This window comes from Crocuta crocuta, unplaced genomic scaffold (assembly GCF_008692635.1).
Source record: "Crocuta crocuta isolate KB4526 unplaced genomic scaffold, BGI_CrCroc_1.0 scaffold466, whole genome shotgun sequence".
NCBI lineage: Eukaryota > Metazoa > Chordata > Mammalia > Carnivora > Hyaenidae > Crocuta > Crocuta crocuta.
In genome coordinates this window covers 3,503,993-3,530,496 of record NW_027529672.1, presented here as the reverse complement: position 1 = coordinate 3,530,496, position 26,504 = coordinate 3,503,993, and the positions used below count along the sequence as shown (strand labels likewise).

The window sequence follows — 26,504 nt, the reverse complement described above, 5'->3', positions numbered from 1 at the left end:
GCAAAGACCTACATCACTTACGGCTGAGAAAGCCCACAGTCACTGATGCCATCCTGTTCTCTGCCAGGTGGACCCCTCTCCTCCTGCCACCCAGTGTCTCTGACCTACTCAGAGGTGTCTAATAAGCACCTACTGTGTGCCCAACACACACTGGGCACTGCAGACACAGAGCAAACACTCACTGTAACCCCACCAGCGACTTAGCTTCTATTCCAGAAGCCCTGGACTCATGGTCTCAGTGAAAGAGCTCTCTAAGGAAAAGTCCAAGGGCACCTGGAGACTGGGTCCCCGAGGCTGCAATCCTGGGGGTCACACAGGCTCACCTGAGGAAGAGACATCACAGGAGATTGGACGATGAGTCACTACTAACCAAGGGGAGTGCAGACCTGTCCCCCGTCCCCCAGGTGCCTGGAGTCCCCAGCAGCGTGGGGGGTGGGGGGGGCAGGAGATGAGGATGAAGGGCGACAGGGTCCCAGCCCTGCCATGGCGGGAACTGCTCCATCTGAAGGCGCGGGCAGGCTGGCAAGAGGGGCGAGTACCAGGGTCCCCCTGACATAACACTGGTGGCCAGGTGGGCGTGAACAGGCAGGAGGGTGGGAGTTCAGAGCCCAGTGAGAACGCAGCCGAGAAGCCACCGCAGGAGCCCAGGACACACCCCACTGCAGGTAGGGACGGAGGGGCCTGTGTGGTCAAACCAGACCTGGAGGAAGCAGTTGTGGCTCCCACAGAGGGGGGCAGCTGTGGGCGTGGCCAAAGGGAGGAGGGGCCGCTCCCACAGGTGGGGCAGCTGTGGGCGTGGCCAAAGGGAGGTGCAGGGATACCATTCGTGGAGCCTGAAAACCCTGCACCCTCCTGGGGGCATCAGGAAGGGAAAGGACAGAAGCAAAGAGAAAAAGGAGAGGACCCTTTATGATGCACCGACCTCCCTGACATTTAAGCTCTCAAAGGACCTCAGAGGCCAGCTCAAGCGGGGAAAACCCAGAGGGCTGGCAGCCATGTGGTCAGCAGCACAAAATGCAGCCCAAGGACCAGGGCAGTGTCTGCGGCGCAGAGCACCCGGGTGTTCCGGAGGGCCTCAGCCAGTGCACCCCTGGTGAAGACAGGAGGGGGCAGGGAGGGCAAAGAAGGAACACAAATGAAGGTCAGAGGGAGGAGCTATATGCCACTCTGTTGAGAAATTGGGAGAGACAGCCAATACACAGAGACAGATGTATTACCTAAGGTACACTGTTTTATGAACGGGGGTTTCCTTTTCTTCCCTTTTATATTTTTTTCCTTTCTTTTTCTTTTTAATATATACAACTCCAAATCATGAGAGAGAGGCTTTGAAGAAAGAGGAGAGATGCATAACCAATAAAAGATGGTCCCTAAAGAGATGTCAGGGAGTGTCACCCAAACTGGGACACATGTATCATTGCTCAGGATGTGCACTGCGCCAGGCCCTGCAAAGAAATGCAAGTGGGGAGCTAAACCCAGCCCACACTCGGCTCATCAAGCTGTGTGCCCAGGCACTGCCTGCATCTTCCCTTTTTCTAATTCACACAAAAGGACCACAGGCTGGTGTCACTCTGGACCTTCAGGAGAGGTCTCTTGAAAGGAGAGCAGACGGACTGAGGGGCCAGGCACCTAACCCATGGCCGTGTCCTCCAGTAGAGCAGAGCAAGGCAAAGGGACACACGCTTAAATGCCAGGGGAGATCACGCCTCAGGTGACACGGACGTGACCCTCCTGGGGACACCAGGGTGCAGCTGCGAGGCTCTCAATCCTCTGGTCCCAAAACCTCCCCAAGGAAGGAGTGTCCCCAGAATGAATCCCACTCCATGGCATTTGTCAAGGACTCGCAGGACATGGTGAGGTAATCATTTAGAGGGGCAGAGGCAGAGAAATGTTTAATAACTCCATTCTCGAATCGGGCCGCCGTCCAAACACCTTTCTTTCTCACAAACACGAGCTTGCTCAACGATCTTAGTTCATCAACTAGTTACTTAATGACACAATTCAATTTGTTATAACACGATTTAAACACAGAGATTAAGCTTTCCTGATTACACTGGGTTTAAAGCACTTTCCTCAAAGGAGAAAATGAGGCCAATTTTCAAAGAAAAAGTGCATTGGAGGTTGGCTTTTGCTTAACCAGAGTGGCTAAAAACAAAAGAAATTAGCATACATTCTAACTCCAATAGGAGCAGATGTCTGGGGGGTGGGGGGGAGGCGGGGGGAGGACTCACTGTCCCCATCAAACACCCAGCACCTCTGGGTTCAGGGTTCAGAATAATTGGGACTAAATATAAAACATGTCAGTTGTAACAAGTAAACAAACATGTGGATGTAAACCTAAAATAGGCCAAAGCCGAGGGAGGAGCCCGGAAGGGACTATCGTGTGGAACTCTGGCGGACGGGCCTGCACGTGCCTCCCACGCCCCGGCCTCTCCACGGTGGCTGGAGGGACAACCAGACATGGCCCGGGTGCACTGGGTCACCAGCATCACGGACGGCACGCGGCTGCACCCGGCCAACCCCACACACCAGACAGCGGGTTCTGTGCTGCCTTCATGGGGCCGCAGCTGTCTCTGGTCTCCCTGGAATGCACTGGGGCTGGCTCACCAGGGAGCCTGGAGAAATGTTCACGTTAGTCAGTCAAGGGAAAAAAAAACAAACCTGGCGACATTAGCCACTTCGGTGCAGGGAAAAAAACAACGCTCTTGTCTCTCAGTCCTCACCGGGACCTAAAAACACCGCCCCTTCTCTATCTCAAAGATGGGGCCCCCTGGTATCAGCCCAACGGGCCTCTGTGACACAGATACAGGCCACGATACCAGGGAGATTGATGGAGGCAGGCCGTGGGTCCTCCTTCCGAGTTGTTTCCCGCTGGCCTGACACCAATCTTCGCTTTTCCTGTGTGACTCTGGGATAGGACTTTGTCACAATCTGATGCCTCTGCGAGAGAAACTCCATCCAGCAGGAGCCTGGGGTCTGGGCACTGGAGCGCCCAGTCTGAGGGTGGCTCCAATCAAAACATCTTTAATTGGATCTCCCTGTGGTTTTCAATTAAAGTGCAAATCAGAGAGCGGGTAATTGATGAGAAGGTGGGTCCTGGGTCAGCTGAAACGGCTCTGTCTATAGAGGCCACGGTTCATTAACGCTTTGGGTCGGAGTTTTTGCTTTGCTGCTGTTTGCCAGGGAAGGGGCTGGCCAGTTCACACCAAAGAAAGCCAAAGGCTTCTCATTCCTCTAGAAAATTCGTTCAAACTCCATTCATCCTCTCCTTTATAACAATGGAAAATGAATCCCGAGAATTGTTTCTTAAAAGGCTAGGGGCACAGGTAACTAGACAATGAAAGAGGTCCAATCACCCAAGCTCCACTGAGTTTCTGGTTAAGTCTGCATCTAATCAAGGACTGAAAAGTGGCTTCTCCCGCCGGTGCTAAAAGCAGCCTTAGGTAAGAGTTCTGAAGGTGACTTCCCCTTGAGCTGGAGGCGAGGCCGCGGTCAACAGCTGTTTTCTGGCAGCGGTCCTGGCCAGCCCGGGTGCCAACTGTCACCAGCCTGGGGTGATTGATTCATTGCCTCTGCCTCTAGAAGGTCAGCTGCTGGGAAACTTGTCGGTGTGGGATTAAAAACGATGAGTGCAAGACGGGGAGTCAGGAGGAGAAATCCCTTCCATTGCAAAACTGAAGAGAAATCCGTCTACAAAATGCAGCCGCTTCCTCGGGAGGAGGGAGGGGAGCCCCAGGAAACAACGTGCCAGCAATTAGCGCGCGACATGGGCAAGAAAAACAGAGAGAAGAGCACATGCAGAGCTGTGTTGGGCTGAATGTCTCCATGTCTCTCTGAGCAGCAAAGGGGAAGTTAACAGCCAGTGGACAACTACTGTCATGTCCTGTGAAGTGGTTCAAGTGTTTTTAAAAAGGGCTAGGCTGGGAGGAGAGGGCTGAACAAGACTCAGGAAAGCAGAGCTCCTTCCAGGTTCATCAACTCTGGGCTCTTTGCAAACATTTAATTGTGTCCCACTCAGCCTTCCCCACTTGTCCAGGAGGCTGGCTCTCAGCAATGCTTACAAGGGTGATCGGCAAAAAAAATCTTCATACCCTGTACATATACTGTACGTACATGGTGTAAGTACATTCTTATCCAACACTGCCAGCAACATCATCACCAACATCATCATCATCATCATCATCACCAACATCACCATCACCATCATCATTATCACCAACATCATCCTCATTACCATCATCACCACCACCATCACCCATTCTCATCATCACCATCATCATCATCATCACCATCATCATCATCACCATCATCACCATCACCATCACCACCACCATCATCGTCATTCTCGTCATCACCATCATCACGATCACCATTACCACCACCATCATCGACATTCTCATCACCATCATCACCATCAGTATCATCACCAACATCATCATCCTCATCACCATCACCACCATCATCAAAAATGTAAACCATGTGGCATTGTCCCACGTTCCCGTAATCGTGTAATAAACAAACATTTATAGAAACAAAACAATAGCATACATACCCTGGCCCTTGTGGTTGACTTCTTTGGCAGCAATGACTTTGTTTATAACAGTCTGAAGGAAGTCATTCTCCCCTGCCACCCTGGGTGAAAAACGGGATGACATGTTCAGCGGCTTGTGTCGAATGGCGTCGTCCAACGCGAGCCTGGAGGGCACGGGACGGCCAAGACCACAGGAGACAAAGGGGCACAGAGACCCAGAGGTCACGGTAACAAGGGAACACAAGAGATCATCGTCACCGAGTGCGAGAGAGTCATCATGAGTCAACGCACGACAAAGGACAGGATAGGTGACAAGAGAGACAGGGAAGAGCATTGATCAGGAAAATGCTGAAACACAAGAGAAGTAAAGCAAACGAGGTCAACCCTATCCCCAGGAAATAATCATCCACCAAGCCTATACTCCATTTCTACCAGATAATTTTTTAAAAAAATGGGATGATCTGAAAATAATGTGGATAGCATTGCATTGCAAGGAATGTATACGTCCATTTCTTCAATTTCGGTCATTCTGACCATAACTTGAGTCAAGGGGCAGGTGGTTTGAAGGGAAAAGCAAAATCAAGACCAAAAACGATCCCTAAAGTGTAAGTGCTTGGGGAACTTGGGTGGTAACCACCCCACTCCATCAGACTGTGTACCCAGTGTAGCCTCAGAGAATTTAAGTGTGAAGAGAATGGCACGATCTTTGGGGAACATAACTACCACATGTGAAAAAGTGACACTGTGATGCGATTATGAATGCAAACCACCACCGTTTGGGGTCCCATGGATCCTGAGTCTTTAACAGAAGCTACACTAGGACCAAGAGATAAGTACAAACAGGCAACAAATGTGCAAAGAGAAATACCATGTAGCACAGCAATGCACAATATGCAATGAGCAAGAAAATATACGTCATGTACATAAAGTTTAAAATCATTTCCAGAACCAAGGACAAGTGTTATTCACCACTTGAGCCCACATTACTCAAGAGAGCCGAGGACTTTTAATTTAATTCATCAAGTTAAAAAAGACAGAGAGAGAAAGATGTACACTGTGCTCCTTTCCCTAAAACTTATCTGTGATATAATAAATCAGTTTTAATGGAGCAAAAAACGGTTTCATTAGCCTGGTACTTCCCAAAGGACTGGTTTCTTTGCTTATTTTGCTATTAAAATCATGCCGCTCGTTTGTTTCAAACACTAGAAATATTAATCTGTATATTGGTCTTCCTTTAATGGAGCAAGGAGTCAAAAATTACAGCAAGAGTTGAACATGTAATAATATTTCTTAAAATGGCTGTTTTACTGTAAGACAGAAAAAGATGGCGGCAACATGGTCATAACATGCCCCAGTGAAATTCAGACTAGTGGATGTTAAATAACCCTTCTAACTTTTCAAACAATAATTCAGTGTTTTTTTTCCCTTTACTTTTCCCAGAAGATACAAGCAGGCAACAGGTAATTTCGACTCAGTGGTACATGAGGGCATCAAGAAACTCTGAGGTCTAATATACAAAACAGCATTCAAATGGGCTGCAGTATTTCTCGTGGGCAAAAGCAGCCAACTTAATATTATCATTTCATAAGGTATATTTTATTTATTACCTCAATATCTACCTACGTTCAAAGATGATGTTTCCCTTGTTTACTGAGGAAACGTCCAGATTCCGCAGAACCAACCTTCGTTTGTAACTACCCCTACCGGATGTGATTCCAAGGTAGCACTATCCAACAGGACGTTCTGTGATGGTGGGAATGTTCTAGACCTCTGCTGTCAAATACGGGAGCCACCAGCTACCGGTGGTACTGACCACTTTAAATGGGACGAATGTGATGAAAGAGTATTCTGTTTGATTTAATCTTCCTAAATGAAACAGGCACATGTAGCTTGCGGTTACCATCTTGGACAGAAGAATGACTGTAACGGAACGAAGCCACAAAAGACCTTTGCCTCCAGTTGTGTGTGGTGAAAACCCATTTCAAGCTGGTTAACGCAGGGTTTTCTGTTACTCTCATCCCGGGAAGATTGCAAAACTTCCCACTGAGCCAATGCTTTAGGATGCGGTCTGACTAGGTCACCTGCCTGCAAAGAAAACCATTCTAATCCCATTTTGAACAAGTAGTTCTCAAGCCCGGGGCTGAGTGAGGAGATCTGTCACACAAGAGAGGGTGGTGTAAAAGAGAAGCCAAACTCCCAGCTCCTGCCCAGCCTGTCCCCAGAGAGAGTCCTTCAGCGACCTTCTGAGCATCACCAGCCTCCAAACCTCCTTAGCCAATACCTGAGCACCAAGTACAATTTCTAAACTAAAATCTACTTTAAGCCTGGAACCACTTAAGTAAGAACAGAAAGAAGAAGAAAAAGCAGAGGGCAGGGCACTAAGACAGGTCATTCTAACACGCCTTATGGTCTACTCTCCTCAGATTTCATGTTCCCAGGAGGAAGCTATCTCTTCTGATTAACCTAAACCACTCTACTCCCTCTTTCTTTCTCCCCATGGCCGTCTGGGTTGGAGAAGGGCCCGGTAAAGTGGCCACAGATCATTATGCAGGTGCTCTAGTGCTTTAATCTCCAAGGAAAGAACACCAATTCTTTCGACCTCTTCCACGGGATCTACCTTCCATTCAAAGAATCAATTTAACAAATCTCCTCCAAACGTTTGCCAAGCTTCCCACACCTCTCCACACACTTGGCTTCAGAACCACGATAAACCCTAAGAAAGGGGAGCACAGACTCAGCCCACTCGAAGCAGCAACAGAGACAGAAAATCAGCAGCACCATTATTTGCTTCAAGTGTTATTTCTCACTTTACAAAAGAATTCGTCATTATTTTGTTTGGGTCTGTATTTTAAAAACGGCAGCCTCCCGTGATGAATGTGGAAGTGCTGTATTCTGAATATGTGAATCGCTACTAGAATAAATCTATTACGTAAAGAAACATTCCCGCTCACGGTGGACTGGGAATTCCGTGTGTCCTGTGTGATAAGGGAATCACCCAGAAAATCTTCTACGTGCAAGACTAAAAACCAACCTGGACCCAAGAACCATGAGGATACAAAAATGCCACGCGCCACTGCAGTGACTCCACGGATTTTTCATTATTACGAAACAGTCTATCTCTATCTGTACTGAATTTATACACTTCACTTTGAGGAGAATTATTACCAACACACGTTTTCCATCTGATATCTAGCTAAGTGCTTTGACTGCTCCATACTTACGGCTGGAAGGGGATGAAATGCTGCTTATCTTCGTCATCTACTTTTCCATTTATTATATCCGTTACATCCATCACTGGGGACAAGAAAAGAACAGAGATCATTTTAAGTGCTATAATCAGAGGGAACAAACAAACAAAACAACACCTGATTATCTCTGACCAACAGCAGTATAAACCGCATGGTGGCATTTTTTTTAATATATTCAAGTTCAGAGCGTTTCCATGTTTCAAAGAAAAATGAAGTTATCTGAGAACACTGGCCCAAATGGCAGAGTCCTGCTCAATAAATTCCTTTGCCCAGAATGCAGCTTGACGCTCCGGAGCTGCCTGGCCCAAGCGAATGTTGTGTGATGATGGAATGTTCCAGAACGACAAGCAACCTGAAATGTGGCATGTGTGATGTGGGTACCGAATTTTTACTTTGATTTCATTTATAAAAGCCACACGTGGCAAGGACCGACCACACTGGTGGGCACTGCTGTGGGGCACCCAGAAGTTCTCGCAATCCCCCCCAAAGGATACCACAAAAATAAAGTAGCTACCGTCCACCTACCCACCCCATGCCGGCATCTGTGGACACTAATTCAAGGGGCTTTCGCCAACTAATCCTCACAATCACCGACTGCACAAATGAGGAAACGGAGGCTCCAGGACACAAAATGAATGACCTTGCCCAAAGTCAGAGAGCTAAGAGGTCTCTGACACTCAAACTGACCAACACAGCCAGAGACCCCCAAAAATAGCCCCGGGCGCTTTCTCTGTCTCTGCTCCATCACCACACTTGACTCCAAGTTAGCTAGCAAGCTATGTGGCTCATTTATTTTCTTTTCACGGCCCCTTCCCTGAGGACTACAACCTACAACCATATACTGAAAATATGGACAATTTCCATTTCTACCATTCAGTGTCCACCAGACAAGCCCACTCGGGGGCGCTCGTCCCAAGCCCTGGAGGAGCAGGCTGCGACAGCGGAGACTTCGTGTCCCCGGGGAACCTCCCGCGTCGCTGCTCGCCAGCACGCTGGCCCGTCCCCAGGAGGTGCCCACTCTGCTCGGGGCTTTGGTACAACCCCAGCTCCACGGAATTATGAATGACTTATATTTTACTTACGCTTTTTGTCTTTTCGTAATTTCTATATCACTGTTAACACTATATGACAAAAGAAACGCGACATAGTATTTCCCAGAGAAGGCTAAGAACCGTAGGCTTAAAGGTTCATGAGCACATCGCTCACCCGGGCTCTGTCGACACAAACATGCAGAAGTTATTCTGGGATAAAATCTTAAAATTAAGTTCCGGCGTGGGAACTGGCGTTGCACAGGTATGAGCAGAAGCTGATTGCCAAAAAGGTGATCGCCTTCTCAGGTGGAGGAGTGTCCTTTCTTAACCAGCAAGAGGGGAGGCGGCCAGAGGATGTCCTAAATAGGTTAGAGGTGCGCACTAGGTTAGGACAGTTCCACTGGGTGTGCAGCATGCCATGTGACAAGGGAGGCAAGGCAGTCTGATGGCAGCGTCCCACTGGGCTCTTGACGGCCCGTAGTGGCTCACAAGTGATTTGGTTAAAGAAGGAATTCTAAGTCAATTGGCAGGTTGTGGGGCCTGGGCAAGAATATGTGTGTGTGTGTGTGTGTGTGTGTGTGTATATATATATATGTATATATATATATATATATATATTTTTTTTTTTTTAAGATTATTTATTTAGAGGGAGAGAGGGCACACATGCGGTGGGGAGGGGCAGAGACAGAGGGGGAGAGAGAGAGAATCCCAAGCAGGCTCTGTACTGCTAGCACAGAGCCCCATGCAGGCCTTGAACTCACAAACCAAGAGCTGAAATCAAGAGTCAGACGCTTAACCAACTGAGCCTCCCACCCAGGTGCCCAAGAATATATTTTTTAATAGCGCCCCAAACCCGTTCTCAAACACGGTTAGGGTTGAGAATCACTCCGTTAAAATAGTTAACCTTTTGCACCAAAAAAATACAGCTTCTTTCATCTCTCCCCAAAAGACAGGGGACACCCTCACTTTTTCCTAGCAGAGGTGACCAATCGGTCCCTTTTCTCGAGCTGTCACCAAAATAACAGAACACAAATATGGAGGACAGACAGAACCTATTTCAAGATAATTGCGCCTCCTCAGGCCCCGGTCTCCTCCTACCCCTTCAACACTTTGACTACTCGCCACGAATGGCCTCCTGAACCAATCAATCATCGACTCCAGAAACCCTGGAATCGTCCAATGACTGGCTCTCCTCCAGGCTGAGAATGTGGGTCAGGGTCTCCCTCAGGAGATGCGTCTGCTTTCAAACCAAATATATGATTTACATCTGAAACTTGCAGGCTGAAACACTGCAAGCCGCAGGTCCACAGAAACCACACAGGAAAGAACTGAGAGATTTTTTTCTCTCCCTCTAACAGAAGAGCTTATAAATCAAAGCAGTCCACTGTCCACTATTCAGCAGTGGCTCTTATTCAGGGTGAACGTGATGATCTTGAAACTCTAAGGGAAAGCAGAGAAGTGGATTACCGGCCACTCCAAAAGGCCGCCGCAGGCCCGAGGTCAGCTTCCTGGTGTTATTGTCTCTCAGCTCCATGCGACCCACTCGTACGATCTGACAAACAAAACTGATTTTGTCCCTTTTCAGGTCTTTGCTTCCGAGGTCCTGGAAATATTAATTTCCATAAATTATTTTGGAGAACCATTACTCAATGCAGGTGCAATCGAAACAGACAGTAAAAAGATGGATTGGGACTCTTTTCTCGGACCAGTTTTTAGCATTTTAATAAGTTATTCACATAACAATAAGGAAGTGGATAACAATAGTCAATTAACGGTAGGCGAACTTCAGATACAAGTATAAGAGAGCGCTGGAGTAAATCTCCGTCATGGGGATCCTAAGGGAAGCTAGAGACCCCGAATGGTTCTGAAAAGGTCTTTTATCACTGAATTCACGTGGATTACAAGAATCCCAAGGATCCATGCTCTGGTGTAGACACAAGTCAGAGGGAAGTCATTAAACATAATCACTGGAATGGTGAATGATTCAAATGAATCTCTTTGGGTATACTTACGGTAAAAACAGCTCGCAAATTATGTAATCTGTCTATGTCTTTAGGCAATCCTGAACTTGACCAGCGAACCAAGTAGTTTTCACTTGAAAAAAAAAAGAAAGAAAGAAAGAAAAGCAAATTCACTTTCGAAATATAACAGGGCACTACACAGACACCCACATTGATTTATAATTAATACTACGTAAGTCCGCAATGCAGACGGCTATACAAGTCCAGAAATGTCAGCCATGCCAGAGAGAGCTGCTTTTCTGCGAACATGTAAGTAATTTCCCACACAAGGGAACAGGCGAGAACAAAATCTTTCAGAGGCTGAATTTGTGCAGTGGAACTATATGCAAACGTCATTTCAAAGTTTATTATTTTAAAAGCATTAATTTAAATTGACTATGATCTAAAATTCATTCATTTACAGTATAAAAGAAATCTTGTATGTCTGTTTCGGGGCCTACCACAATCAAATATGCCATATGGACAAACGGAATCCTATGAAAAGACGAAATGGAGTCCGTATCAGAGACGAGGATGAAATACACCCACTTGTTCTGTTTTCTGTCACATACCAACTTGTATAATTTTGAAAACCACAAATGAATATCTGAGTTTTAAAGGTACGTGCGTGTGCATATACGCACTTCACACATAATTTAAACCTAATTTTCCCATCTGGACAAAGAGAGAGTTATACCGGGAGACAAAAGCAAGAAGGAGGAAAAAGATCACATTAGAAATGACAGGGAGGACAAAGATGAGATTTATAATATTTTTTTCAACGATTATTAATCAAGAGCCTTTACGGAGCAGACAGCCATCTAGACAGTACCTTCCGGCCAATCATGTTGCAGAAATAACAACAGGTCAAAGGTCCAAAAATGACATTCACAAAAGACAAAAGTTTGAAAAGGCAAGATTAAGACAAGAGTGATATTTGGAAGGGTCTGGAAACACAAAACCCTATGGAGACAACTTAGGAAACAATGACCTCCATCTTTGGTTGCCATGTCCTTGAAACGTTCACAAGACGAAAACTTGTGAACATTCAAACGCCCAGGCACAGCCATCACCTCGTCCCAAAGAGCACTGGGCTCAGCTGCCGGGGGACGTGTGGCCAGCTGGTCTCCCCACTGCTCTCTGAGACACAAAGGTGTGTGGTGGTCCCAGAGCCATTGTTCCGAACGTGACCCAGAGAGGAAAGACGGTTGTGAGGGCACGTCACTGACCTGATGAATTTGGACTCCACAGGGTCATAAAGAGACATCAGCACCTCAGCATCTTCTCCGATTTTACAAACCACATTTTTGAGGTTGACAAACAAGGCCAGAGAAGGGGTGGAGGCAAACTTGGCTTGTCTGTTAATATCTATGTTCTGCTTTTGGGACTATAAGTAGAAATAAAACAGAAAGTTGACATTAGCAGTGCGCTTGGGGGGGCTCAGTCAGCTAAGCGTCCTCAACTCTTGATTTTGGCTCAAGTCATGATCTCACGGTTCATGAGTTCGCGCCCCGCATCGGGCTCTGCACAGACAGTGCGGAGCCTGCTTGGGATTCTCTATCTCCCTCTCTCTGCCCCTCCCCAGCTCATGTACACACGCGCTCTCATTTTCTCAAAATAAATAAATAAACTTTAAAAAAAAAAAAGGTAAGTTGACATTAGCAATACTCACCACAAACGCTGCGCTTTCTATATTCACGACAGAACAGAAAACTATGTACGACAAGTTAGCCTAACATAGCAAAGCCACTCTGCAGTCACTTCCTTATCCCACTCAATACGTGCATGCACCCAGTGCAAAGGTCACAGCCCCCTAACAGTTTGTACCGAATATGGTCTTCAGATGCTCAAGAGTTTAATCAATGAATCATAGTGATGTTCACATGCAAAGCTGCTTAATTTTTGGTTCTCCCATGAGACTAAATCCTCCGAGCACACTCTGTCTTATCATTACGTCCTCAGTTTGTGGTACACAGTAAGTGCTCAATAAATGCTTGCTGAATGAATGGCTGACTCAATCAGTCAACTGACTTCATAACATCTGCTACACAGAAGACACCATTAAGGACCAGGGAAGACACAAAAGATGAGTAAGACACAAAAGATGAGTAAGACACGTGTTCCCTGCCCTCATCAAGCTTAGAATATCCACTCCCCTGGCTCCCATCAAAGAAGAAATGCAGAATCAAGTAGTGTTTCCAATGAGATGAGATGAAAACACAAAGTCAATGTCATTAACATCCAGCCTCCCAAGATGTAGCACAGTGCTAGATAACCCTCCCACCTCTCCCACCAAGGGATGAAATACTTCCCGGTCATCAGAACATGTTTCAACACTGAGTTCCTTTCCATTCATCATGGTATGAAAGATATCATATAGTCATGCCTTTTTGGAGTTTCCTAGTGCAAATTCTGGGCTTCACTGGTGTTTTATTAATGTTGAAAACTGTGACTGAGAAAAGGTACTCCCAATGTAAATGGCACATTACAGAGTGTCAAACTTACCTTTTCTTCTTGCAATCTTTCCTCCACTTGTTTAGAAGCAATTTCATGAGCTCTAAAGAGACTAATCGTGCTAGTTAGTTCTGGGTCCAAAATGTTCCCATCTTCATCTCTCACCACCAGGTCCAAATCAAGAATTCTAGAACAACAAGAATTCAGAGCTTCATGGACACAAACCAAGGGCTTTGAATTCTCTGACACAACTTCAGTCCCAGCAAGTGGGCACAGTTGAAAACATCATAAAAGTCAGGGTCACCGATAAATACTAGGGGACATAAATCTGTAAGGACACTTTCTTTACTTTAAAACATATTCCTTTGGAATTAAAAAAAATTACTCAGGGGTGCCTGGCTGGCTCAGTCAGTAGAGCATGTGACTCTTGATCTTGGGGTTGTGAGTTTGAGCCCCATGTTGGGTACAGAGATTACTTAAAAAATAAAATCGGGGGCGCCTGGGTGGCTTAGTCGGTTAAACGTCTAACTTCGGCTCAAGTCATGATCTCACGGTTTGGGAAATCGAGCCCCACACTGGGCTCTGCACTGATGGCAATAGAGCCTGCTTGGGATTCTCTTCCTCTCTCTCTCTCTCTCTCTACTCCTCCCCTGCTCCTGCTCTCTCTCTCTCTCATAATAAACTTTAAAAAATAAATGAAAATAAAATCTTAAAAAAAATTATTCAATATTACTTCCATAGAGCAGTGACTTTGTCTTCAAGTATGAAATTTTACAGGTCTGCACAGCCCAAATGAAGTGTGTGTTACTAATTACTATATGAACAGCATAGGCAGTTTAAAGCACACACATGCTATATATATATTTGGGGGAGGAGTATATATCGAGTGTATAGTATGTATAGATAAAGAGTGTAGATAGGGTGTGTTAGGGTGTGTAGTTATATATAGATAGAGTGGATATACATACATACTCGTGTGTGTGTATGTGTGTGTGTGTGTGTATGCATGCAGTGACACACAAACTCAAGCACTCAAATATTTAAAATTGCTGGTGGCGACATCATCACTGAGCTGGCGAGCAGAGGTAGGGAGGAAGAGCCGGGGCAAAGGCACATTCCCCATTCTATTCTTGTAAGTTCTATCAGAAGGCTTTCCTTCTACCTACAGTTAGTTCTAATCCCGAAATTAGCTCATCATAAGATCTTTGATAAAGATGTTCTACTGTGTTTCGACACCAAACATGTGGAAGTTATCCACAATAACATTAAGCAACTTTCTGGCCAGATGGCTAGATGTGGTAGCCAACTTAAAACACGAGCAGCATCTGTCTAATAAATCTGTCCATCCATATCTGGACATGTTTTTTGGCAACATTCTCCGTTTCCCCAAATCCAACAAAATTGTTAGGTGATTCTTAGCACAATTTTTATTTAAAGAATAAACAAAGACATCACATAAAGAAAGAAACCAGGAGCTGCACTATGGCGATGTGTTCTGGCTTTCTTTTTAATAAGACATGAGGATCTTAACCACAGATGCCTTATACTTTGCCTTTGGGATTTTCTCCCTGCTATTAACAAGTCTATAGAAGCAGGGTTTTTTTGCTTTTTTTTGTTTAACCATACAGCAAAGTAAAGCGTCTGCTAAAAGATAAATCTCAATTAGACAATGGCTTTAACCGTTACAATGTTAAGAGGCGAGGCAACTTGGAAATAAAGACTCCAATCAGACAAACTCCGTGACTTCTCTTCTCTGAAGGTCCCACACCTTAAAGCTGGAAGGGAGTCTCATAACGTGTGCCAGTCAGGTTTATTTTGAGAGGACTCTGGGCCACCGCACCATTTGGAAGGCAATTACGAAGGCCTCGTGTTCCCCTGTTAATATCTACTAAGCAAATCCACTGATGGAAAAACAAGACCAACTGGGCCAGTCGGCAGCATGAGGGTAAACAAGCTTTTAAACAAATAGGCAGAGGCTTTTCGCGCTGCAAGAAAACAGCTTAGTAGTTGCAGTGATTGTGGGGTGCCTCAGAAGGAACAGAAAGACATTTTTTTAAAGGCTTTTAGGCTCTCATCAGTTGTCTCTATACTATGCTTCACTGATGAAGCGAAGCCCCCTCTGTCCCAAATATCACTGCCCATCCCAGCCCTGAACCTGCCCCTAGGGAGGAGTCAGTGCTGGTGTGGGCGGGGTCGATTCGGGAGTGGGTGGGGCCAATGCTAATGAGGTGGGAAGAATCCTTTCTTGCACGGGCGGACCCAGTGCCAGTGCCTGCAGAGCTATAGGGCATCAGGCTTTATGGGACTGGGGCCAAGGTCCTACAGGCCCCACAAAACCAGGCTCCCTGAGGAGCAGAGGCCCAGGCCACGTAGCAGCCCGCTGCACACACTACTCCCACCCCTGCTTGGGGGAGACAAGAACAGGTTTCAACAATGACTCTGAAAACTCCCGATTTTTAGAATCCAATAGAAAATACCCTATCCTTTTTTTTTTTTTTTTAAGATTTTTAAAGTAATCTCTCCATCCAACACGGGGCTCGAACTCACTACCCGGAAATCAAGAGTCACATGCTCTATACTGACTGAGCCAGCCAGGTGCCCCCAAAATACCCTATCTTTTCAAAAATGAAAACGAGGCCCTTATTTTGAGGTTAGAAATGTTTTTTTATGATAAAATGATCTTGGACTCCTCAAAGCTTATGGTAATGTTATTATATTGGATAATTTAAGCATGATATCATCTTCCACATAAACAAACCTGTTTCCATAATCAATTTTGGCAGTGACCTTCTTCTTCAGTTCTTTGAGCTCATCCTGCGGCAGAGTTCCAGAAAGAATCTGTGATCGCCATTCAATAAGGTCATAGATCATATGCCGCACACTTCGAAACATCTCCCTGTTATCTTGCTGTACGGAGGGGAGAAAGGCCACGTGTAAAGCTTGTGGTATAAAAAAGCACTGCGGATCGCTGCCCAAATATACATGTTGTATATGCTTTATAAGATGTGATCCAATTAATGTCAAGTTAAAAGATGTTTGTAGCATGAAACAGGAACACATTATATGGAGTCTGGTTCCTAGGAGGCACTAAAAGATCAAGAGGAGAAGTCATAATGCACAATCCTCACTATTCCATCAAACCTTCCAGAATATATGCTTCGGAATCAAGAGGTTCACCACAGCAGATTGGTTTACCGAGCCTCAAATCTAGGCCGTGAGCTTCTAGCACGTGGCCCGGGGGTGGGCAGCCCTTGAACCCCCCTCGGAAGCAGGGTGAGCTTGGAGATCTTGCGTTGAGACTTCAACGTTTTGAAGACGGAGCCCTGAGCTGTTCTCAGCACCCCAGGCAACTGAACACCCGGGCCGCCGTCAGCCGGGCTGTAGGAAACAGCATCACCCTGGGCCCCCACGTGCTGCGCTTTATTCAGTGCACACAGGTTCTACAAGCAGTAAAGTCCAAATCTACAAGCTCTCGGTACATTTACAGCAAAAGGGAAACACACACCAAAAAAATCACATTTTTATCACTTTATACATATTCTGAAGGGTGTGGATGGTACCCCAAAAAAAACCAAGAGTTCTGCAATGAACAAGACTCCAATTCATCAAGGAACTTAGGGATTATGCCCGGGCCCCTAAAGAGAAGCGGGTGGTCCTTTCTATGAAATCTAGGAGACCTTTCATTTGATAAAATTCTCAACATGGCCCCTATAAACATTAAAAGGTAGCCACAGCTCCTTCTAAAATAACTTCTGCTCTCCATACCTGAACTTCTCATTCCCTGATTTCTAGTATGTGACCTTCTTTCTAGGAATTTCTAAGCCCCCCACCACCACCAACCTGTCACAGAAAGCCCTCACAGAGGATTCTGCACCCCACAAGCTACTCTTTATAGTGTCATCCTAATGTTAATTTCTTAAGTAACACCTAAGTGGTCAAAGATAATTTCACAAGTAGATCTGTTTCCTCTTACTAATTCATGTTCCTAAAGCCTTATCAAGTATCTAAACTTCAAAATATTTTGATGACTTATCTACAACCACAGAGCACAGCAAGAAACAACTCATACCGAAACGCTATAAGGAAATTCCTTCTAGCTTTGTACAAATCCAACAATGCATCAATGCAAGTCCACAAGAGACAAACCCACATTCTTAAAAAGGAAACCAAGGTAACTGCGAGGCTTGCCTACCCCGGGCGTGAACTAGACCCAAGCCCACGAACCTATCAGTCAGCATCAGCCCCTGTTTGTTTTGCTGCCATATTTTTGTTTAAAAATTGCTAACTTGAACATGAAACATCGACTACAAAATTGTTCAGATTTACACAAAACATTCATGGCTAACTTTACGCTTTTCGGTTTTTGAGAACATTTGATGACCAATTACTGCAACTGCTTATTACTGTGCATTTACAAGAAGCCACTGTATAATCAAAAACAACAAGCCTGCCCGGAGAGCAGCTGTGGGACTTTTGCAAGTTTTCTGTGTTCCCAAGAAATCGATGCACTGACTTCTCTCCAGAGCCCTTGCTTTGTGCTGACGACATTAGCATATGAGAAATCAACACTCTGAATAGAAATACGGGCTTAACAAAAGGTAATCTTCTGCAAATATGAATGTATGCGCAAAGAAGTGCCCTGAGGGAACAGGAAATGGAAGATGTCAGAGTCTCAACCTCCCCGCGTTAATAAGGCTCTTCCGTGATCGGGAGAACTGGACAGTTGTACACAAAGCCGGAATGTAAACGACTTCCCCACCTCTGTAACAGGCACATTTAAGTCTAGAAGACGATGTAGTTTCACTCAAATGATAACAGACAGGCAATGGCAGAAAAAATAAACAGCAATTGTTCTGTGCCGCATCCATAAAGGAGTACCCATTAAGGCTTAAAAGCAGATTTCAGTTTTCATGATCAAAATATAAGCGTTGAGGGTACATCAGTGCAAACTGTCTGATCCTGTCTTCCAAAGCCCTCATGCAGCCCGGCTCCCTTCCTAGCACAATGAAGGTGAAATCTGTGGCCCTTCCCTTTACCAACGCTGTGTCACGAGGAGCAAGGCATTTATAAAGCAGGTCCAGGAGGACAACGGCCCCCCAGGGTGGCCAGAATAATGGGCCATGTTGCTTTCTTTGCCCTGAGTAGGACTTCGTCCTTGGTTCTGCTTTGGAGGTTCCCAAGGAAAGGAAAATCATCCCATTGGTACAGCACGGTCCAAAATGACCATGTTCTATTTTGAAGCATAGATTCAACATCCCATTTGCTCACCACGTAGAGCTGCCTCCAGATGGTGGACCACTCTCGGAGGGTTGTGGTAACTTCCTGTATGAGCGGGAGGTCGCCCGGGATGACCGTTTCATGTTGCCTAAGGGAAAGCAGGAAAAAAACAGCCAAGTTCATGGCTTCATTACAGTCTACAAGTTGTACCTTGTAAATTCCAAATCGAGTCCAGAGAATTAAATATTTAAGCAAACGGAGAGAAAGTATACAAATAAGACTGTGTCCACACATAAGAATACACACATCTCTAAGAATGACAGGTAATATTTGTACAGAGCTGAGTGTGTTCCTATATTATCCTACACATAAAGGCATCTACCTCATAAGTCAAGGTAAGATGAAGGAGGCAAATAATATCCCATTAAAAGTCTTCGGAATGTCAAGGTCTGAGAGTACATTCCTAATATGTGTACCCATCTATCTTACAGATGGAAATAAATTATAGCCAATCTGTGTGGCATTAAAATGCAGGTTTGGGTTAGGATGATTTTTACATTTCCATCCTGCATAAAACTCACTCTATGATAATACATGAAGCAGTTATCCCCAGCAAAATATGAACGAGGCCATGGCTCCCCAGTGTCCAGAGCTACTCTATCTGATCCCCAAACTCTGATAATCCTCTCCCTTTTCCTTGCACCCCAAAAGGTTAACCCCTGACTTATTCTTAACTTGCTTTCTATTTGTGTGGTTTTTTTTGTTTTTTTGTTTTTTTTTTTTTATTGTACCAACCACAGTTTTCCAGTCACATGCTCTGTGTCAGGCCCCGTGCTAAACAGGACTCAGAATATTTGGGGCTGAGTAAGAGACTAGGGTGTGGCTCATGCAGTTAGGCCACCTCTCAGAGGTCCTGAACAAGACGGCAGCATGGACTATCCCAGGATTCCAAAAGAAGTCCCACCTTCATGTCTGTAGTGGGCGGGGAGCCTAGATCGGCAGGCAGGATGCTTACTTTGGCTCACAATCGGGGTTTGGGCCTGCAATGGCCTACTGACGCTGGGGGACTCCCGAAGGAAAAGACAACAGGGTCCCTGAGAGAAAGCCAGTGTCTGTGGAGAGGTCTGGCCATGTGCACCCCTGGAGTGACAGGGACCAGACGTCCGAGGCAGGGGTGTATATGAGAACACCGCCAACAAAACTGCTTTTAGAAATTGCCCTTCGATAGGACATGATCAGTGTCTATTTCGGAATCTGGTTTTCACAGCAGGTCTGTCACCATGGCACCCTGTAGAGATGCTGATGAAAATGTGGTTGAGGACACCCTGTGGTGCCTCNTGGGGGGGGGGGGCTCTCTCCTCTCTCGGGGCGAGCACATTCGTCAGCAACCAGGCTGTTTCCATCTCCCAGATCCTGAGTTTCACACTCAGTCCGCTGGGTTCTTCCATGGGCTATGAGAACTTGAAGCTCAGCTAGACCTCACTTTCCCCACACATAGAGGGCCTTGCTACACGTACAGTGTCCTGGTCTCTGTTCTGGATCTTTCCTACTCCCTCCCTCTTCGTAGGCCTGACCTGGCCCTGGAACTAACATGCCAACTGGCTTCAATGGACTCGATCTGGCTGCGATGTATTATTAGACCTTTGTAACCCTCTCTTTACCTGCACAGGGTCACAGCCATGTGCAAACCCAACCAGGCCCGCCCCGTAATACGGTTGTCGATAAGACCTACAGAGACAACATCATGCGGGGCTCAGGGAAGAACAAGCAAGACCCAGCAGACACTGGGCCAATGGGGGGTGGCTCCTTGGTTAGCTGGCTCTAAATGACATCAAGGCCCCAATCCGAGCATCACCCACAGGGAAGGAAGCACAATGACACAGGCCACCCCCAACAGAGGAGCAACACAGGACTCGGAGGACAGGGAGAGCACCCCGGGAGCAGCGGGCAGGGGAGGGAGAAGGCTCGGCAGCAAGAGAAACAGTGTCCAAAAGCATCAGAACAAGCAAGGAGCTTCATCGAGGGAAGGGGACAGGTACCAGTGTCCAGTGCTGCAAGAAAGCGCCGGAAGAGCAGCCCTGAGAAGACACCGGAAGCCTGGAAATTAGGAGGCACTGGCGGCCCTGTGAGCACGGGCCGGGGACAGACGGGAACGGCCTCGGTTCTGGGGAAAAGGTAGAGACTCGGTGGCAGCAGGCACAGAGCAATGATGCGGGGTGTCTGAGGGGGAATGAAGGCCGGGGCCGGAAAGAAGGGACCCCGCAAGAGAGACGGGGTAATGAACGGAGAGCAGGGAGGCACGCGGGGGTGGGGGTCAGAGTGGCCTGGGCTGGAGAGGAGGAAGGGCGTGGGGAGGGGAGGTCGATGTCCGCAGGTCTCCCCAGGAAAGGAGGCGGCAGGGAGATTACTGGTCAAGTCTGAAAGCAGGAAGTTCTCTGCAAGGAGGGGGCATAAGGCAGCTGGGCTTGGGTGGGAGCAGCAGAGGGCGGCGTGGGGAGCAAACACGGAGAGCCCCAAAAGCATCGACAGGACACGCGTTCCCTCGCTGTTTATTTCCCCGTGCGCCACTCACTCGCTCTCACAAGCGGCCCCGGTAACGGGACCCAAAGAGTCTGTCTGTCTGCGTGGGCGTGGCTCTCCTCACTGAGAATCCAAATCATCTCTTGTTGGCTTTACAATTAAGCTTCCGAATTACATTTTCCATATATTCTTGTGTATATACCTCATGGTGCTTTTTTACAAAAATTAATCACAGTCTGACTTCGCTACCGATTGTGAGACAGACGGATATAAAGTACATTAAATGCACACTTTAATTATTTCCAAAGTCAAAACTTTCCTTTCCTTTTCCCCCTTTCTTTTAAAACTTTGCACACAAAACATTTTATCTGTATTTAAAAAAAAATACCATATTACAGGTCATCACCATTTATGCCTCTAAATTATTTTCTTCATTTTAATTATGCATCATGCAACTACAGAACCCGATTAGTCCTTTTCATATGTTAAAAGTACAGTGCTTGGAAAGGCAATTTTGTAATCAGCCAAAGAGATGTCATTATGCAGTAATCATATGATTAGTAATTTTATAATTTACATATTTAACGGAGGGTGAAGATGTAGCAGAGACAAAAAAAGGAAAACATTTTAATGCTGCTTCTTCCAAGTTCACACCTGGCTATTCATTTGCCATTCCTGCCTAATGGGTTCCCGTTCTATAAAAGTCCTTTTAATGATCTTACACATCAGTTTTATGACCTCTAAGAAACATACATCACAATTAGACAAAATGTAAATTCACACATGTCCCAATTTACCAACTGTTGCTTTACCCTCCGCTCCCTTTGCATCACGGCGAGCGAAGGCTTCCAGAAAAACAGCCTCAGAGCTGGGGGGCTGGAGTCTCCACCAGATGTGGTCACTCTCAGCAGAGCACAGAGCACTGGGCCCATGCGACCCAAAATCGACATCAGGGTCAAGGAGCATGACTGCAGGTACAGTGCCGACTTCGTGCTTTTCAAAGGTCCAAAGGCACCCCAAGTTCCCTCCCTCTCCCCAAAACTCCCGTCTCATCACAGTCACTACACCCATGTTCCACCCCAGCAGGCACTGCCTCGTACAAGCACTGCGTTTCTTCGCTCGAACGTCAACACCAGACTCACCCTTTTCCTTCAACTATGGCTTCTTTAAGATGAATATATGAAGCAGGAAATATACCCTTTGGGGAGGAGGAAAAAGAAAACAGTTTTTAATATCAGCACGGATACCAACTGCAAATCAAACAACTATCCTGAAAAGATGGAGGCAGGCGTGTCTGGATCACGCTAATTATGCGAGTCTTACGGTAAATCCCGCATACAACACAGCGAGGGAAACAGGAGGCATCAACTCCTGCTAGTGATTCACTGAGGCTGCAGACGTCTCAGAAAACAGAAGCGATCTGTCTGCAAGGAAAAAATTTCCAGAGGACTTTCCTGTGTCTTGTCCACAGGTCGCGCCTTGTGTCAGCCACCGCCCTCGATGCGGGCAGGTCCAAATGCAACGCCTGAGAACAATCTCTGACGAGGGCCTCTGGCAGTTCCTTCTTTCAAAAAGCTAATACTGCCATCAAAAGTTGGATTCCACCATCGATCATCACGTATGCACCCAGGACTGCTTACCTGACCCACAGATTTCTCACCAACCTCCAAACAGAGGGGCCGTCTGAGAAAATATACAAAGTGGGCGAATTTCGCCCAATCTACACGACCGCCAGACACTAGTGTCTGTTAACACGGCGCCCTGCGTCTCCAATGTGCAGTGCGCACAGGGGCCTAGCAGCATGGTGCGCGAGGGGGAGTTGTTCTGGAAGTTCAGGGTCAAGCGTAGTTGGTGAAGTGCCAGGAGCTTTACCAAGACATTCAGTGGTACATCCTGAGCAAGCAAAACAGCTCCCTTGCTGCTGTGAGGCAGAGATGAGCAGCAGACAGGCACCTGGGTGGCTCAGTCGGTTAAGCGTCCGACTTTGGCTCAGGTCATGATCTCGCGGTCCGTGGGTTCGAGCCCTGCGTCGGGCTCTGTGCTGACAGCTCAGAGCCTGGAGCTTGTCTTCAGATTCTGTGTCTTCCTCTCTCTCTGACCCTCCCCTGCTCATGCTGCCTCTCTCTCTCTCTCAGAAATAAATAAAACATTAAAAAACAGAAATGAGCAGCAGAAGGTAAGCAATGGGGCTAGAGGCACTGGGGACCCAGGCAGCACAGCCCGGAAGGTTCCCTGTGCTTGATTTAGCGCACGCAGCAGCAATCCACTGGGCGGCAATGGCGGTTTCTAGGCACCTGTGGTGTGAGAGCTTCTGACGGTGTTTCCCTGGCATCTGGCCCCCGAGGGTTTACACGCGAGAACCAGAAACCACAACTGCTAATCATGTTTGGGAGGGCATGGGTACCCCTGATTCATGTGCCTCCTGCCTACTAGGAAAGGCGCCAAATTTCACACAGAGAAGAAGCATCCCAGAGTGGAGAGCAGTCAGGCAGGAGAATGGTGGCCGAGGGACGAAGAGGACCGAAGGGCCCCTCCCCCAGGCCCCAGCTGCTCAGGACACCCCCAAATCCCAGGGTGCTTCCAGGAGCATATGTGAGGTTCACGCATGCGCTCAGATGGACTGGGGGGAAATGAACAAGCCAGCCTCGCCTGTGTCCCCAAGCAAGGACACCCTCGATCTCCATAAACCTGGTCTTGGGTACCAAGAAGCCCCGGAAGGAACTGTGGAAGGTAGAGAGGGGACAAATGCGGAGGCTTGAGCAATCCCTGCAGCCAGGATCGTTCCAAACCAGTCCAGACCAACTACACCTGGGGAGACAACCATACAAAGGACGCTTCCAGAACACTTAGGAGTCAGGACCGCAAGGGGCCAAGTCCCTTCTCCACAGTGCCTGGAGGGACCCACTACAAAATCCTAACACCTTTAAAGGCTTCACAGCTGCCTCACCACCCAATGAGGATTTTAGATGGAAAAATAAATACAGCCCTGCCCAGCTCTACGGTACCCATGAGCTGTGAAGTCGGGGCTCCCCAACGAAGAGCAGGAAGGAGAGCGGATCAGGAAGGCACTGGGGGACGGGAGGGACCCCAAACTGGCGAAGACAGTACTGAGTACCAAATAAGCATCCGAGGAAAGGGAACAGCTTGCCTGGGGCCAGCCCAGGACGTAGAACTTGAGCTCTGTCCTGTGGCTGTGGAGGGAGATGGCGGTCCTTGACCCCAAGAGCCCCATCTCTATAAGACAAAGTCCTCGACTATGGCTTTCTCAGATAAAGCTAGAGTTTTGTCTGTGGGAATGCACTCTGGACTGCAGGAGGGCGATCAGTGTGAAAGCAGAAGTCTCCCGGGGGAAATCTATCCCACCCTCCACCTGCTTCGAATCTACCAAGTTCACACCTCAAGGCTCCAGGTCACTTGGTGCGTTAAGACACGCAGCCCAGTCTGCGTCTGGCAGGACGGGGAAGGAGGTCCCTGCTCTAATTTGCAGATCGGCCTCACCAACAGCACGATGCCAGAGGACGACAGGCCTGCAGCTCAACCTGGGCCCTGTTCAAGTCCCTGCTACCAGGGATGAACAGCCCCCACCCCCACCCCTGCCCGGCATGGCCGAGTGGCTGCAGGGTGTCTAGGGGAAGCAGCAGGAAGGTCCTGGCTCGAGCCACGGGACTTGGAAAGTCTTCGTTACAGGCTCAGGAGCCCAGGAGGAGCCTAGCCCAGTAAGAACAGTAAGGAGATAATGAAAGGCGAAGTTAAGAAACAGAAGTAAAATGAACCATCTGCCAAGCCTAAGCAGATGTTCAAGCGTGTAAGTGAACGTGGGCAGGGCCTAATCACAGCTTCGAATGGACGGGATTTCGAAATCGGAATAAAACCGAAGGGCCATAATTAGGTTTTGTGATGCTAAGAATGGAAAAGCCACAAGAGAACTGGGTACGGGAGCGTCCACCACACAGATCGGGGTGTCACGGCCCGTCTCCACTTCAGAGGTTCACACCGCCACGTGCGCAGCCCGGCCCTGCGGCACAGAACCTCTGTGTGGCGAGAGCCTGATGCAGTTCAAAAACAGGTGTATGCAAGAGGAAAGCAAGCGTGCGTGAGCTTTGCAAGTCCACGGTCATCACGGGTAACAGAAGACTGAAAAGTATAAGCGGTGTTCATTTTTTCCTGAAGTCATTACACCCAGATCATTCTCTAACGCCTTCCTCTGCTTCCACGGGACGCGACATTCCACCTGGAAGAGAGGATTCCCCACCTCGCGTGACAGGAGGTCTCGGCCCAGCGGCTCCGTCACGGAAATAAAGCGGCTGTTTCTATACTCGCGTCTTGTTCCAAAGGAAAACAATTCAGGGTAGCCCGCGTTTCAGCCCACACAGTGTTTCAGTTTGGAGAAAGAGATATATAAGGCACCTTGCAGACACAAAAGGGATGGGATTGATTTCCTCTCATGGTGTGATGTATGAATGGACACGCCCTGGGACTCACAAAGACAACTTACCTTCTTAGACTTTTTCCTCAAGGTGTAGCCTCTGTACCACCCTAAACAAACACAAAGTGGAAAGAGTTAGAACCAGGAGACATCGCAGGGCCCTAAAGGTACTCTCCTGGCGTGAAGGATTCACTACAGGGAAATCAGTTTGCCACCAGAATCAATAATCCTAACACCATGGAAACATATTGGAAGGTTCCAGAGAGGGAGTCTCAAAACCACCTGGCTGGAGACCTTCCCAAACACACCACCAGCTCCTTCATCTTCATTTGCCACTCGAGGCTCTGAAGCTGTCCATTTGGAGTTAAGCAGCACAGTCCCATGAGGTAAAATCATCTCTTTGACCACTCATCCCTGAGTAAGCCCCCTGGGTATACATTTCCCCATCTCTCCCTCTGGCTGATCTGGACAAGGGTCACCGCCAAGTGCACATACCAGCATCCTCAGATCAACAAGAACTGCCCCCTAACAGAGAACCTATTGAGCGCTCACTTCCTCCATCCGGAGCCTCTGTGCCCCGGAGCAGCCGGGATCTCACAGAGTACGTCTGTGGCAAAGACTCAGCCCTTCACAGGAAGCACCGGGCCCAGGAACAAGGACCCACCTAGCCCCTGGGCTTTGGCCTTGATTCAAGTTCCCGCTGAAGCCAAAAACGGGCACACTAGGGCTGTTAGCACGAGAGGCTAACGGAAGTGTCCGTCCGAGGGCAGCGCAGCCCTGACCACACCCCAGCACCGCCCTCAAGCCAAGGGCAAAAATGGTTCCTGCAGATGCCCGCGTGTCCACCCTCTTACCAAACTGCAATCATGTTACCAACCAGAGGCGAGGAAGAAGATCACAGACCAGAAAGTGACGGGCTGGAAAGGAGCAAAGTCCCCACGGGATTAACAACAGATGCTTTCTAAGCACTCACACCCAGAGAGCGACATTCCCAGGATCCTTGTAAAGGATCTGCTAAGACCTGGTGGTGACTTGCTTTGCTTTCTTGACAAAGGGACTTGCCAGATGGACTGGGGAGGA

General features: G+C 47.5%; 1 protein-coding gene across 1 annotated transcript in view; it reads right to left on the bottom strand.

The window, feature by feature from the left end:
* DOCK1 (dedicator of cytokinesis 1) overlaps positions 1-26,504 on the bottom strand; it is a 462,145-nt gene that overhangs the window by 420,428 nt on the left and 15,213 nt on the right. The window contains exons 3-12 of the mRNA XM_077762917.1: positions 25,494-25,534; positions 22,141-22,196; positions 18,530-18,626; positions 16,020-16,168; positions 13,313-13,448; positions 12,037-12,194; positions 10,820-10,901; positions 10,275-10,410; positions 7,750-7,822; positions 4,550-4,692 (exon numbers count right to left, since the gene is read on the bottom strand). Of these exons, the coding sequence (XP_077619043.1) occupies positions 4,550-4,692; positions 7,750-7,822; positions 10,275-10,410; positions 10,820-10,901; positions 12,037-12,194; positions 13,313-13,448; positions 16,020-16,168; positions 18,530-18,626; positions 22,141-22,196; positions 25,494-25,534 (1,071 nt within the window). The remainder of the gene's footprint in view (positions 1-4,549; positions 4,693-7,749; positions 7,823-10,274; positions 10,411-10,819; positions 10,902-12,036; positions 12,195-13,312; positions 13,449-16,019; positions 16,169-18,529; positions 18,627-22,140; positions 22,197-25,493; positions 25,535-26,504) is intronic.